The sequence below is a fragment of the Ambystoma mexicanum genome, chromosome 12 (assembly GCF_040938575.1).
Source record: "Ambystoma mexicanum isolate Mex_15411 chromosome 12, UKY_AmexF1_1, whole genome shotgun sequence".
NCBI lineage: Eukaryota > Metazoa > Chordata > Amphibia > Caudata > Ambystomatidae > Ambystoma > Ambystoma mexicanum.
The window spans coordinates 1,218,646,300-1,218,662,928 of record NC_090936.1 but is presented as its reverse complement, the minus strand read 5'-3'; the positions used below and the strand labels follow the sequence as shown (position 1 = coordinate 1,218,662,928).

The 16,629-nt window shown below is 43.4% G+C and overlaps 1 protein-coding gene across 1 annotated transcript in view; it reads left to right on the top strand.

The window, feature by feature from the left end:
• The window catches only part of LOC138514395 (sodium-coupled monocarboxylate transporter 1-like), a 146,921-nt gene that overhangs the window by 91,776 nt on the left and 38,516 nt on the right, over positions 1-16,629 (top strand). The window contains exons 11-12 of the mRNA XM_069629876.1: positions 3,290-3,376; positions 14,774-14,976. Of these exons, the coding sequence (XP_069485977.1) occupies positions 3,290-3,376; positions 14,774-14,976 (290 nt within the window). The remainder of the gene's footprint in view (positions 1-3,289; positions 3,377-14,773; positions 14,977-16,629) is intronic.

Below are 16,629 nucleotides of genomic sequence, written 5' to 3'. Positions count from 1 at the left end.
GACAAAATGATGTGCCATGAAAATTGGGGGGGAGACAAACACCCCTATCCCCCTCCCTAAAATTACAGCCATGCTGTAAAGACCCTCATTGTTGGGTTATTCCTTAAATGTAGCATTTATGGCCAGAGGTAGTCAATGACGATAGTTTTTGATCCCCAACTTGTTTGCAGGCCTGACATTTTGGCAAAAGTGTTATTGATCGGCTCTAAGACCAGTTCCATGTCATTTCAACTAATTCAATTACTTAGTTGTAATTTAATTTGTGAGTATTATTTCAAAATGTTACTTCAATTTTGTTTTGATTTTGGGGGGTCCCTCTTCCGTGCCCCTCTTCTCGTTCACTATCACCCCCACCCTTAAACAGCAGGTGTGGTTGTTTAGGGGTTTGTAGATGCGTGAGAGGGGGCGTGGCGATGGGGTTTGTGGGGAGCTGGGGCAGCCCAGCAGGGAACATAGTTCCGCTATTTGTTTTCGTACACTTCGACCACTGCCTCAAACAGGGTTTCTGTTTTTATCGGCATACATTTTTAGAACATTTCATGGTTGGTAACATGCTTTTGTTGACTTTAAAACAGAATGTCTTAATTGCAGGTATTTTAAGTTCTGCTATTGCGCTTTGACAATCTTTGAGTGAATAGAATTTTGAATTTGCACACAATGTAAAACTTTACAGCATATCCAATTACCAGGGCCCGCTACCTGCTCCTGCCTTCATATATCGACTTTAACTTGGTCATGTTACTATCCTTACAAGGTCTTAAAGTCTGGACTTTAAGATAAAGGTAATTCAGGAAAAATGTGCAAAAATTGAAAATGTAGGCATTGTTTTCTTTTTGTAGCGTACATGCCCTTACAACAAGATCAGGTAGAGTCTATACAGCACCTCATTATGAACTGTACAGCTCTCCAGGCCAGCTCTGGAGAATAAAAGACTTTTATTTAGTGGAATGTTGCCCCCAACAAGGATACAGCTGAATCCAGAAAAGAGATGGACTTTAATCAAATCTGGAAACGGAAAACTCTTGACATTCTGAATCATCTAATTCTGGAAAGCGATAATGAGTCTTAATGAACGCTAAAGTATAAGGAAATGCAATGAAGTTTAATTTTAACTTTAAGAAATTCAATTTTAAGTTGTTTTACAGATTAATGTAAATCACTTGTAAAGACGAGTGGGAAAAAGTTTGTAATAAACTATAACACTAAAAAAAAGAAAAAAAAAACTTGTTGCATCAACAAAAGTAAAATCTCAGATGTGAAAATTACACATAGCTTCTCCAAGGATAGTTAGAACTTCCTTGATTCCGCTGCTTACATCATTTGTTGTATGTCAAGAGTTTATTAGTGTTCATAGCAATCTGTTACTTAATCTCAGTCTACACGCGTTTCGCCACATGGGACATTAAAGACAGCTATCCTATGGTGAGCTTCTTCAGGGCTTTTTCCTTATTGATAATATCAGTCTGCACTACATGATAATCCTAATGTTCGTCTGTTGTAGATTTCATGTAGTCTCCAAATAGCTCTCAAACGTGTGTGACTTCAATCTATAGTCGCAGTATTCTTTGGATTCTTGATCAATTTCTTGCACTCACAGTACTTTTTTAGTTTTTGACTTGCTCAGATTCTTTCAATGTATGGATATCTAGTTAGATGCTGGGGTTCTCATCTCTCCTCCGGCATGATAACCGTGTGTGCTGACGTTGTTTGGTATTCTAGAATAAAAATATATGTACATCTTCAATCTTTGTGTATTTTATTCCTGAATGACCTTTATGTTAAAGTCCAGACTTTAAAATATTGTAAGGATAGCAACATGCCCATGTTTCCCACACGTGTTTCTCTCGCTTGGAGCTTCCTCAGGGCCTAATTATAAATAGGTGTTATAAATAGGTTATGACCTTTTTATAAATGTATACATTTACATTGGACATACAAAGTCCTATATGAATCATTTTCTAAGTGGCAATATGCAACATTGTTAAATTGTATAATTGTATATCCTTTTTACCATTATTAGGGTTTGCCTTACTTGTATTGCCTCCCAATGAGGTAACGTTTAGTGAATTGAATGCGAGAAACATTCTTGTTAGGTTTTCTATATTGAAGAGGTATTTCGTGGGAGCTCCTTCCATTTTGGATTGATTTTTCTTTTGCCGCGTCAGCAATTTGTAGAGTAGTTCTGCATCGTCTCACTTAAAACTTCACTTTCGATTTCAAAATGTATTGCATTGTCCATTTCAAACGAGGCTGGGAGAACTTGCACGTTCCTTGCTTCGTTAATGGATACACAATGTCGCAAGGGCAGGTCACCACCGAAGCCATCTTCAAAAATCCATTGAGATAAACATGTGCTTGAGGAGCGTTTTAATCAACACAGCTGACTGAATTCTATGCCCATGTGACGGGCACAGATGTAATCAGTGGATTCCCATACACGCTGCACAGTATAATTCATGATACTAGGAGTAAGGGCACCTTTCTTGCAGGTGGGGCAGCCCAACATGCTATAAGATCATTTCACTTTGCCGTAGGGTTGGACTACACATGACAATTCCTTCCTTTTGTGACTGGTACACACGAAGGATCTCACCAAACTGGCCCATTTCGGCTAAAACGCTGGCCCACTCTGAGCAAACACACGGGTCCATACTAGCATGTTGGACCTGCACTTCTGGCATGGCTTTCTCTCCCTGCAGGCCGGTCCGAGCCTTTACCCCACACCTTGGAAAGTGACTTCTACTGCTGTGCACCTGACCTCTGGAGTAGCGTAAGAATGCATCTCAGCTGCACTTCAGAAGCAACTGGGGTCCCAACACCTCTTTGCTCAGAGCCCCTTACGCTTGGTCTTCCCTTGTCCTTTTCTCTCTGTATTCTTCATTTGTTTGGACAGCAGCTGCGACCTGCTAGCCAGGCTCACTCTCCATAAATCCTAATGTGCTAACATCTCCTGCTGTTCAGCCTGTTTGCTGAGCGCTCTATGGTAATTCCAGGGTGCCACCAGCAGGTGCCACCTAGTGGTGACAGATGGCTCCTGCAAGCACTAAACCTGGCACCAATGAGAGAGGCAGAAGGGAGTGGAGAGGACTGGCCAATAGGAGCGTAGGAAATCCATGCACTTGTTCTGATTCAATTGAAAGGCTTTGGGAGAGACCACCCTGAGTACCGACCCCTTCAGCCACTAGACGAATGCACTTTTTACAGACGCTCTCATAACCTATTTGTGAACATTCCTTTTTATCACTGTCAATAATTGAATATTAATCAATGTCTTTGATTCCACCTGCAGGCGGCGCTCTCCATTTTCGGCATTATCGGTGGCCCCCTGTTGGGGATCTTCTCCTTGGGGATTCTGTTCTCTTGCGCGACTCCAGTAGTAAGTAGAAACAAAAAAAGACTTACCCGAGTAGCGTTACATGTGGTTTTCCACAAACGGAAACCGTAGTTTCTTGAAAATGATCAATTCGTTATTTGGAACAGAATTGTGGCATGTGAACATTGTCTCTTCTTCACAATAAAAATAAACCAGCATTGGCAATGCCAAAAGATTTGGCTTTGTGTAGAAATGGGGAAGGTATTTGCCAAGCATTGCCATAATGGTACTAACTGGCCAATACATATACAGAAGCCAAAACTGTTGGCTTTGCCAATGCTTGTTTTTAACAGGACTTCAGTGAAGGGCACGCATAGTGCTTATAAACCAAGTGGCTGAAGGCAGACCTTGGTAAAACATTTGTATTACACTGGTAGCGTTTTTATACCACCAACTAAACCATTAACTATCAGAAGACTGCTTTAAAACACCCTGGCCGCCACATTGAGTACAAAGTTGGATGTTAAGGCTTGATAGAGCCAGCTGACACAGCTCCCAGGAGGGTGTGTTTTGGGCGCGGAATGGCCGGAAGTGGGTGGGACTGGCCATAGGGATTAGCATGGCCATGGGCTGTCAATAACCAAACAGCACCTCCATGCGTTGAGGCCTTCCTCATATGCAATCTCTCCCTAGCTGTACTCCAAGGCATTAGCTACAGCTTCTAGTTGGCACTAAAGCATCACCTTATAGGCAAAACTCAAAATCAAGAATACTAAATTTTGTTGGCAAAAGATCCAATATAGTTCTATTTATTTATTTAGCACAGTTATGGGTTTTTGTGAGCACAACATGATTTACAGAAACTGATTTGCCAACTTGCATTTGCAAAGTGTTCATGTGAATTGGAACATGGGTGCCATTTGCGCATAGAATGCTACTCAAAGCCCTTTGTTGCTGCTCTACTTGTGCTATGATGTGCAAATTACGCTACGTCTGCCCGGAATGGCCCTGTCTGCTGTACTGACTGGTTGCTCGGCTACCCTCAGAGTCTCACTGAGTCCAGACTCTTTCTTGATCAGTCACCCCTGCACTGCCTCTGGGCCTACCATGCACTTGGGGGCTGTAACTGTAACCCTACAGTCCCTTGTTCTCCTTGCACTACCCAGAGCCGCGCTGCCCTGGCGGCACTTACTCAGAGCATTGCTGCCCTGTTTTCCCCTCCCCTCTCCTCTCTCCCTTGCACTTCCCCACTTCCTTTCCTCCTGCACTTTGCGTTGTCGCACTTGCATGATCTGAATGACACAAGGCCTAGTAAGATTGTTTGTCTTGTCCTCCCTCTGTCTTACCTCCCTTGTCTTGTTGTGCTTAGAAACACTTGTGTAAAGGCACGTTAAAAATGACTTATCATATCACCTGATCTCACAACCTCAGGCCTGTCGAATTGAAAAGTGCACAGTGGCTAGCCCTCATTTTACGATCTGCCTGCTTTGCATAGATCCGTATAGAAAGGCCCATGCTGAGCATGAGCCTTTCTATCCATGTTTCCATTTCCACCCCTGCATTAGAGTATTTCAGATGAAGAGCACTTTAAGACTGGTCACATGAGCTATGCTTCCATAACCCATTCAGTGGAGGAAGAGGAGCCTGCCAAGGTTGGCAGGGCTCTAGAACGTCAGCCAAGTCGCGGCTCCTATGAACCAATGCATATTTACCCGCCTGGAAGAGCAGGAACAGTGCATGCACTAACAGTTTGGCGTTACGGCGCCACGGCGGCCTCCTTTGAGAATCATGGGTCGTTACTACACTATGTGCTGCCAATGTCGGCCATGAATCAGTCAACTTTGCTCAGCCCCGATCAAGTCTTGTGCAATAAATAAGGCATATACTTTGCCATCTATTTCTACTTTTCTGCCTTCTCTATTGTATGTTTTGTATTGCATATTTATATTATAAATTGTGTAAGGTTCATTACTTACCATGGGTAAAATATAAGATTATTAGGCAGCCACGTAATCTAGGAACGGAGTAGGCAACCTGCTGCTCGCCAGGACTACATTTCCCATGATCCATCACCATTGACTGTACTGACTAGGGCTGAGGGAAGTTGTAGGCCAAAACATCTGGAGAGCCCCAAGTTGTCTTGTCAACCCAATGTCTTTCTGTCCATACAGAGCAATAGACACTACTTAATCGGAGCTACTCCTTCAGTACACCTACCACCTTAACTCAGGGGACTGAATCCTTTGGCTCTTCAGAAGTAGTTTGAAACAACTGCCCTCAGCCGGTGGGGAGAGATAATGGGAGTCTTATTTCAAAATACCTAGTTCAGGGGTCTGCAACCTTTGGCTCTCCAGATGTTTCAGACTACAACTCCCCTGATTCATGGCCAGCAAAGCCAGCGGTGACAGATCATGGGAGTCTTAGTTCAAAATACCTAGTTCAGGGGTCTGCAACCTTTGACTCTCCAGATGTTTCGGACTACAACTCCCCTGATTCATGGCCAGCAAAGCCAGCGGTGACAGATCATGGGAGTCTTAGTTCAAAATACCTAGTTCAGGGGTCTGCAACCTTTGGCTCTCCAGATGTTTCGGACTACAACTCTCGTCATTCATGGCCAGCAAAGCCAGCAGTGAGAGATCATGGGAGTCTTAGTTCAAAATACCTAGTTCAGGAGTCTGCATTATTTGGTTCTCCAGATGTTTCGGGATACAATTCACATGATATCCGGCTATTGACTGTGCTGGTTAGGGATGATGGGAGTTGTAGTCCAAAACATCTGGCGAGCCAAAGGTTGCAGACACCTGGCCTAGAGAGTCCCCACTACCATGCAGCTGATTTGCTCCATTCGCCAATCTACAGACGCTCAAGTGATTCACGACCCTTCTTTGTTCTGCCCTGTAACGTCTTCTGCCCCTGTGCTGGATTCCTCTAGTTGGTGAGTGGCTATGATCGCAGGGGTACAGGTGCTATTTGTGTTGACTTTAGGGGCACATGAAGCAATACTCTCCTTACCAGGAGCAGGGTAAGTGAATTAGTTGCAGAGTTTCTACTTTCCATGGCCACATTGTTTAGAGCAAATGGGTCTATATTTTGGTGTGGTGTATTCCTACCGATGCAAATAAGGCAAAAAAGGCAAAACATTGCAACCTGTTTTAAAAACAAACAAACCTTCTAAACATGCATAGTTGTGAAAAATGTGCAAATTTGTTGAAGCCGGGGAAACATTCTAAAATTCACTAAATTTGCTTTGAGGTTTGACTCATCCTAGTCAGGAGCATACAAAGACTTACTGAGTTGAGTCATCCAGGTGTAAAGTCATTGGATCAGGTCCCAGAATATCTGCAATGCTGGAGACCAACTGCCCTATTGGAATCAGGGCAGCACAAATAATATGTTTACCACTTTCTAAATCAACTGCAGTAACTGTTATTTAGTTTTGGACATACAACCATTTCTGTTTGCTAAAACAGTGTCTGTCGGGACATTATGAGTTCTGTGATGTCACGTTAGGGGTTGAATGTGATTTCAGTGCTGAAAACAAACATCATAGGGTAAACGAAATTTGATTTCAGCACAAAACACACATCCCAACATATTGTAGGACTAGTGTAATTGTATACACAGAATATAGAGATGATGTAGGCGCTAATGTGCTGTACACTAAGACAGTAAGTCTGAGACTATCATTGTGGCTACACAGGATATAGAGATAATGTAGCGCTAAGGTGCTGTACACTAAGACAGTAAGTCTGAGACTATCACTGTGGCTACACAGGATATAGAGATGATGTAGGCGCTAAGGTGCTGGCCAGTAAGACAGTAAGTCTGAGGCTATCACTGTGGCTACACAGGATATAGAGATAATGTAGCGCTAAGGTGCTGTACACTAAGACAGTAAGTCTGAGACTATCACTGTGGCTACACAGGATATAGAGATGATGTAGGCGCTAAGGTGCTGGCCAGTAAGACAGTACGTCTGAGGCTATCACTGTGGCTACACAGGATATAGAGATAATGTAAGTGCTAAGGTGCTGGCCAGTAAGACAGTAAGTCTGAGACTATCACTGTGGCTACACAGGATATAGAGATGATGTAGGCGCTAAGGTGCTGGCCAGTAAGACAGTAAGTCTGAGACTATCACTGTGGCTACATAGGATATAGAGATGATGTAGGTGCTAAGGTGCTGGCCAGTAAGACAGTAAGTCTGAGGCTATCACTGTGGCTACACAGGATATAGAGATGATGTAGGCGCTAAGGTGCTGGACAGTAAGACAGTAAGTCTGAGGCTATCACTGTGGCTACACAGGATATAGAGATGATGTAGGCGCTAAGGTGCTGGCCAGTAAGACAGTAAGTCTGAGGCTATCACTGTGGCTACACAGGATATAGAGATAATGTAAGTGCTAAGGTGCTGGCCAGTAAGACAGTAAGTCTGAGACTATCACTGTGGCTACACAGGATATAGAGATGATGTAGGCGCTAAGGTGCTGGCCAGTAAGACAGTAATAGTAAGTCTGAGACTATCACTGTGGCTACACAGGATATATAGATAATGTAAGTGCTAAGGCGCTGGCCAGTAAGACAGTAAGTCTGACACTATCACTGTGGCTACACAGGATATAGAGATGATGTAGGCGCTAAGGTGCTGGCCAGTAAGACAGTAAGTCTGAGGCTATCACTGTGGCTACACAGGATATAGAGATAATGTAAGTGCTAAGGCGCTGGCCAGTAAAACAGTAAGTCTGAGACTATCACTGTGGCTACACAGGATATAGAGATGATGTAGGCGCTAAGGTGCTGGCCAGTAAGACAGTAAGTCTGAGACTATCACTGTGGCTACACAGGATATATAGATAATGTAAGTGCTAAGGCGCTGGCCAGTAAGACAGTAAGTCTGAGGCTATCACTGTGGCTACACAGGATATATAGATAATGTAAGTGTTAAGGTGCTGGCCAGTAAAACAGTAAGTCTGAGGCTATCACTGTGGCTACACAGGATATATAGATAATGTAAGTGCTAAGGCGCTGGCCAGTAAGACAGCAAGTCTGAGGCTATCACTGTGGCTACACAGGATATATAGATAATGTAAGTGCTAAGGCGCTGGCCAGTAAGACAGTAAGTCTGAGGCTATCACTGTGGCTACACAGGATATAGAGATGATGTAGGCGCTAAGGTGCTGGCAGTAAGACAGTTAAAACTATTCTCCTCTGTCTGTACATTTTCTCAGATCAGAAGCTTGGTGATGGGGTTAGTAAAGTGAGCCAAAATCATATTCTTATTTAATCCATTACTTATTGGACAAGTTCACACTAACAACACAATGCATCAGTCAAGACTCAAAAACCAGCATGACTCGTGGGTAGCCATTTAAGTGGAACAATCACCTGAGTAATCCATATTGGCTAACCCTCGTTGGCAAACACACAGAGACAATAGACATTTTTTTTCAATGTGTCACACCTAAGACCGCAATAACTTTGTTATGCAATGCATCTTTTTTAAACAGAACAAGATGTCGACACTAGCTTGCTATGATATGATATGGCATTTATAACACGCCTCCCCCCATTGTTTCAAGGCGCGACAAGGCAAGGGAGGGGGACAAAGGGAAGACAGAGACAACAATCTTACTAGGCCAAGTGGCATTGAGATTGTGCAAGTCCAGGGGAGAAGCTTGGGGAAAAGTGCGAGGGGACAGGGGAGGGGGGCAGTGAAGTACATGGGATCAAACAATAAATGAAGTGCGGCCAAAGGGTGGCAAGTGCAAGAGTAAGTGCAGACAGCAGGTGTCCAAAGTCTAGGTAGGGGGACTGTAGGGCTACAGATACAGACCCAAGTGCAAGGGTTGACAGGGGGGCAGTACAGGTGTGCAACTGGGTGGGAAGGGGACCTAGCCCGAGATCGAGGGTAGCCAGGTGACCAGTGCAGTTTCAGCAGGGGAGAGGAAGAGAGAAAGCAGAAGTAAAGAGGAAAGTCTTAAGGTAATTCCTGAACAGTAGATGATTCTCCTCAAGTTTCAGGGAGGCAGGGAGGCTGTTCCAGAGGGAGGCCCATGCCGAAGAAAGAGATCTACCACCAACTTGTTGCTTGGAGAAGCCGCTGACCCTGAGGGAGTTGGAGGCGGAGGTGCGAAGAGCTCGAGAAGGAAGGTATTTAGGAAGAGAGAGTTGAAGGTATTGCGGCCCCAGGCCCCAGAAGGCCTTGTGTACAATGCAGAGGGTCTTGAACGTAATCCTCGCAGCCACTGGGAGCCAGTGCAGGGATCTCAGTGCTGTAGGGATACGATTCCTGGGCTTGAGGCCAAGGACAACTCTCCTCATAGTCCTGTTCTGGATGAGTTGCAGAGGGCGGAGAGTAGAAGCAGGCAGATTTATAAGTCTATGTTTCATCCAATTTTTGGAGGACTGCTCAATCCCTGTAATTTTCTCTTGAGGCCTTCCTCAAGACAGAAAAGCTTTTGCGTCAACTGAGTTGGTTATACGTGATTTTAACGCTGGGATATCAGCAAAATACATATATAACAACACTTAAATAACTATAAAAAATAACGAGTTACCTTTTTCATTGAGCCTAATATCTACATGCAGCATGTATATATTGTCTCACACTGCCATCTAGTGCATTATATAATAATATGTTTCCATTTCTACTTAAGTTTCTATGGTTGTTTTAAATAAATGTACCTAACCTAGCATACATCCTACCTACACTTGACATAAAAAGTATATTTGAATGGGGCAAGGGGATAGGCTCTCCATCCATCCTTCAACAACACATTAAGCCTCCCTTAATCCCTCCTGTTCTTTCTTTTAATAACTGTACCCATTTTTCTTTTTTTCAAATATCTAGCAAACCTGCTATACTGCATTATTGCCTACATTTAGTTATTTTTACATCCTGTAGATTTTTCTTGCCCTCTTTATTTTTGATTTGTGTTATTTTAACACCTTCCAATATTATGTCTTTATTTTTTACTGCAACCTAATCACGGCGTCTGCTTCTGCAACAGGTTGGGAAGCACATTCTTTTTTCACTCGCAGCTCCTACAAACGACACATACAACAATCAGTCATCCACCCATTCTAACATTTCCTTCACCTCCGGATGTTTCTTATCATACTGAGGAATAGAAAAACAAAATAACTTACTTTGGATCATTCAATGTAGTCCCATTTTTCAATCAATATAGTTTTCCATTTCTGAATACTCCTTAGTTAAGCATTTTGCTGCACACTCAAATGTGTATCTCTAGAAGAGAAAAACAGAAAAAACACACACGCCCACATGGACACATTGACAGCTTAACATCCTAGAGCCTAGATTTACTGCCTGCCCACTGTATATATTGTAAATAATATTACTATCTGTCTCACCTTCGGCCCACTGCCTTAATTGCAACACGTATGCTTGTACCTGTAATACCAATGTATGTATTTATTTGTAACCGCAACTATTGTAAGTGTTGCCTACTGCTTGCTAATGTAACTGTACTCTTATGTAACATGATCAAAAAACGTACGCGCCCGTATGCCCCTGGGCCTGGTTGCGCTTTATAAATAAACCAAATACAAATACAAAAGAATGCTCTTTTAACAAGTCCTGTGCCATTCACCACTTCAAATTGGCAAAGTTTAGAACAGTTTTTCTTGCTTGAACCATGGTTTTTCCACGTACTTTTCTTCCTGTTTTACACGAATATGAACTCCTCAGCCTGTCCATTGTCGTGTTATTATTAAGACCACATGAACACAATGCTTCCATTCAATGTCTGAAGGAAAGAGAGAAAGAAGTCATGATATATGCACCTCTTCCTCGCTGCTCTCCTGCGCAGCCCCATTTACCACCATATGCTGTAATCCGTGTAGCGCTACTCCATTCAAACCAACCAGATCATACTAATACTCTGCACAATGTATTGCTTCCTAGTCATCCATGTTCTTGTGCACTTACTTCTGGGCAATTATGTTATAAAAGCCTAAACATAAGTACGCCCACCGGTTCTCACAAACCCACAGTGTTGGTGGCTCAGTTCATAGTTCTAGCATCCTACTAACCGCAACAACCTTCTCTCCAGGGATGCGAAAGAACCTCCTCGCAGCTGGAACTTGAGCTGCTGAAATGCTTCCTTATTTGCAACACTCCGATAGGTCGCGTGTGGCGATGACGTGTTTACATAGGAACTTGACCACTAGACCCGTACTGTGAACGCACTACTAAATGTAACACTAATGGCTCTGCCATGTCATTAGTGCAAAGCATTGCATTTCCTATTGTGCATCCACCTGTGTCTATTAATGTTATGCTTCACGGCTGGTAAGTGACCTTCCTATTTACTCCTTGAATAATGATATGATATGATAAGTCATGTATAGCTCGCCTGAACACTTGTGAGAGGAATAGGAAGCTACACATGGTAAGAGTGTCTTATTGGGTGCTTTGTTTCGGCCCCTACGTCAATGAAAGTATTTCGTGCTAGGATTGCATTAAAGTGTCTCCTCAAGATGATATACTGTTGTCTTGTATAAAGGTCAGTTGCTTTCTGTTGGGGGAAATCTACTCATGTGGCCCAGTGTTGATACTTCAGATGTTAAGCCCCCATGTCAAGCAGCATTTCCAGGATATCCTAAATTGCCTCCAAACCAATTTTGAAGCTCTGTGTTTTCGAAGGTTAATCCAGAATATTCTCTTTGTTCTGAACCCCTACTTCTGCGAATGGTTTTAAATAACGCCCCTACTTTTTACAGCATGTGCTTTCAAAAAGTGTTTCCCTAGGCAGACTCCCTGATTGTGCCACTGCCACAGGAAAATGAGTGTTAGGACTGATAACACTTCTGTCTGTCAGGCATGTATTGTCCGCTTGACTGCATTAAGCAGGTATTGGAACATGAAGATGTTGTATGCTAGTCACTCCAGTGTCTCCTTCTACTAGGTTAATTTCCCTTTTAATATCAAGTTTGAAAACCCCAGTAGGCTTTTTCAGTAGCTAAATTCGGGCGAGTTTACAAAAAAAAGATGTTTGCAGTGGTTGTAGATTTTAATTCTAGGGATATTTTTGTAGGTGCTGGGAGTCAACTCGTAATCATTTAAAGTAACTAGTTTCCAATTATGCAAAGCCAAGCTAAGCACGAGAATGTACATGTCATTTCTATTACAGCATCTCTCAGGCCTTTTCAAAATACACATCTTCTGTTTAACAATGTTCCAGTCTTTTGTTTTGAACTTTTTCCCTCCCCTGATACTGTATTTTCATTAAAAAAAAGTCTAAACAGATAGAATTGCTGCACATGGTAGAGTATTGAGTGTCGTTTTGACAAATTATTTCTAAACAGTTACAGTTAGAAAGAAACCCTTTGCACAGTTCATCTCTATGCATAGATAACATTCATTTGTGAATGCACCACCCATGTGCGGCTTGCAGTGCACGCAGTTGTAACGCTATCCTGCAATCTGAAAGGTTCAAATAATTCTCACCATACTTCCAATTGTGCTTCCAAAAAGGGTGCCATCATCATCAAAGTTTATTCGGATAGAATATCCATAAACCAAACATAAAAATAACAATACATCAATGAATCGGATAAATCAATAAGCTTGAATAAAATCAAAATACATATACATGTAAAAACAGTAAGAAAAGACAATTAAAGTTAAAAACACAATACAAAATTTCCCTCAAGCAATTTATCCTCCGGTACCAGGCTTTTCTCACAAATTCTAAGCAGATTCCAGCAAAGAGAATGTGTCAAAGTTAACAGATGTGAAGGCACATCTGTGAACTGCATCCCTCTCAAATTCAATAGGAATGTTCCAGGCTTATTGGATTCCCTTGGATTGAGAGCTGTTCAAATTACAGTTAAATTATGCAATTTCTGATAAGCGGTTCAAAAACAAAATCCACCCAGTTTAATTCCAGATGTTGGCAGGTTTAGTAGTGGCTGTGTTTCAAAGTGGGGGTTACACACACCTCTGTGTTAGACTGTCAGAGGGGAAGCCAGGAGGGCACTGCCTAGAAGGGGAGGATGGTGGAGACACCACAAGAGCCCCTCTGATGGGCCTTTCTACTTGGAGGTCACTCGGACAGCCAAGTGCCAATGGCCAGGCCAATGGGAAATGGGCTGGAGAGGATTGCATTTTGTAATCCAGGGCTGCCTGGTCGTTTATATCTGGTAGGAATATTTCCTATCTAGGGTGACGGTGTTTCCTATCCATTATAGGCCTTAAGATTGTTTGTGTGCTTGTTTCTTTAAATGTTTTATAAGTTACTATACCTGGAAACAGCAAGATGAGATTATCTGTCTTTGGAAGTGCATAAGATGAATACTTTAAAGTTGTGTGGGATATACAAATATAGCTTCTTATTATGTTTGGTAAGGAAGCTGTGTGGGTTCATTTGCATGCTGCAAACCGTTTGAGGCCCTGCCCTGGGTATCGTTGAACTGGGCATTGATAGCACTCCTTATTAAAAGTGGCAAGACAGTTTTGCTCTGCTGGGGTTCAAACCTGCGGGTGCAGTTTATATGCAGAAGTTTTCATTCATTAGCACTGCGGTATCTATCTTAAACGCTTACTTTGCCCTGGCCAGTTAAAAACGACTCTTCAGGCACCATCCAGAGAGACCAGGTGCATTTCATTACAGCTTCCTGTGTGAAATTGACACCTTGGGCCTCATTACGACCCTGGCGCTAAGGGATTACCCGTACCGGTAAGGGTACCCGTACCGGTAATCCCTTAGTGCCTGATTACGAGGTCCCTTTGTGGGTTGGAGACGTTAATGCCTGCTTTTTGCAGGCGTTCAAAACCAACCCGCAAAGGGACCTTGGTGCTAAGTACGGTGCCGCAATTTGCGGCTCCGTGCTTAGCGCCTTCCCCATTCCCATTGAGCCCTATGGGGCAAAAATGGGAATGGGGGAAGGGCCATGGCGGCAAGGGGAATTACTGCCCCACCAACCTCGGAATGGGGCGGTATTTCCCCATTCCACCATGGCGGAGTCGGTGGTAAGTTACCGGCATGGACCATGGTGCTACTTGCACCATGGTCCAACGCCAGGGTCGTAATGAGGCCCATTGTTCTGCGACTGCAGGAAGAAACACTGCTGACCTTTGAACCCATTTGCTTCTACACCTTCCAGCCGAGCACTAGCCGTAACGTGCCAATGGCATTCACCGGATTGTCACAGAAATCAGAATTTCGTACACATTGCACCATTTTTCGCCTCTTCTTTCCCTCGTTGATGACTTAAATCACACACAGTCAAACAAAAAAAGGGAGATGCAAATTGTTCTAAGTGTTTTTTTAATCAACCTTTTGAATGAAGGTCAATACAAACTAACATCATGCCTCATTCGACAGTTTTGGATATTTGAGCAGCTCCAAGGCTAGCAAAATATGAACTGTTTTATCGCTGTTTTATCGCTGTGTCCCTTCCATGAGTACAATTAATTTGACACATTCCTTACAGGGCTCCATCATCGGAATTATTGCGGGGTTCGCCGTTTCCTTATGGGTCGGGATTGGATCGCAGATCCATGGACTACTTCCAGAGAGTAGTATGCCTTTGGGCCTTTCAACCACCGGGTGCAACTTTAGCACCGAGAGCAACTGGACCTTAACAACAGAAATGCCCGCCATAACAACTCTTACCACAACTGCAGTCTACGAAAGGTAGGTGGCTGTTTCTTTGCACTCTGGGAGGAGGGGTGGAGGAAGGTGAGCGCATAAGAAAGGGGAAATTAGAGATGCATTGAAACTAGAGGAGAGGAGGGCTGCGAGAATGAGTTCTCTGGTGTGGACACTCCTTTGTAATGCATTGTTGTATGGTTATGGCCACCTGGATGGGAACCGTGATGCTCGTCTCGCCACTGAAGGTATTAGGACATCAAGACAGACATTTCCACACTAAGATAACCTCTTCAAGGTTACCGTGACAGTCCCTCCGCTGCCATACCGGCTCGCACACCTCATTCCTGATACCGTTACCGTTACAGTCCCTCCGCTGCCATACCGGCTCGCACACCTCATTCCTGATACCGTTACAGTCCCTCCGCTGCCATACCGGCTCGCACACCTCATTCCTGATACCGTTACCGTGACCGTGACAGTCCCTCCGCTGCCATACCGGCTCGCACACCTCATTCCTGATACCGTTACCGTGACAGTCCCTCCGCTGCCACACCGACTCGCACACTTCATTCCTGATACCGTTACCGTTACAGTCCCTCCGCTGCCATACCGGCTCTCACACCTCATTCCTGATACCGTTACCGTTACAGTCCCTCCGCTGCCATACCGACTCGCACACCCAGTCCCTCCGCTGCCATACTGGCTCGCATACCTCATTCCTGATACCGCTACCGTTACAGTCCCTGTGTAACATTTTCTTTGCACGTATATGTACCAGGCTGCTTCTGGGACTCCATATGAAGTTTTAAAAGGAAAGGTTTGGAACATTTTACACTTCTGAAGCCCAAATACACGTGTCTACGAGGTTGAGGTAGCAACACGTAGTTAAGGTTACCTGACACTTCACATGTAAAATGTTACGTTGTATATTTAAGTTAACACACTTGGGAAGAAATAATTCTATCATTTTATTTATAAAGATTTAGTTATACATTTTATTTGAAATCACTAAACATCTGGTCTGTATCTGGTAACCACACAGAGTGTTACATAGAAGCCTAATTCCCCAAAATACAATTTTATACACACAGAACACATTTTTTTAGAAAAATATATCAATCCTTTAATATTTCGACCAAAAATATACATCATTTGATATTTTCTCAACAATTAATTTAGAAACAGACATCCTAGTTCATATTTGCTAGCACAAATGATAACAACGAGAGAACTGCTGTGGGTCAGAACTAGGAGACAGACAAGGAGTCATGAGTCACACACGTTTAATTCTAGCTTCAGTGTAGTCCGACTCTTTCTGTAAATCTATGACTTTAAATACTACTGTATACAAAAGAAAGTCAAGAGGATGCTTGTCAGAGTGTCAGGTGGGCAAAGCAGAAATGCCATCCTCCGTCCGGAACCTACTCTAACCTAGCTTGTTGCCCCACTACTAGAAAATCAAAAAATAAATTAACCGAGAAATACTTTTGGGGAATTTACCAATGAAAGTGGTGGCTACTGGATTCTGACCCTCCCACCCATGGGCTTGCGGCCCCTTGCTCTGACTCCACTAGACACCACTCCTTGAGTTTCTACATTCTCTGGCACCACTTACTTCGATCATTGGGTCCGTTTCAAGGTCTGCATGAACAGTGATCGTTTCCAGTGTTTGGATTGGGTACAACTAGGCTGTGG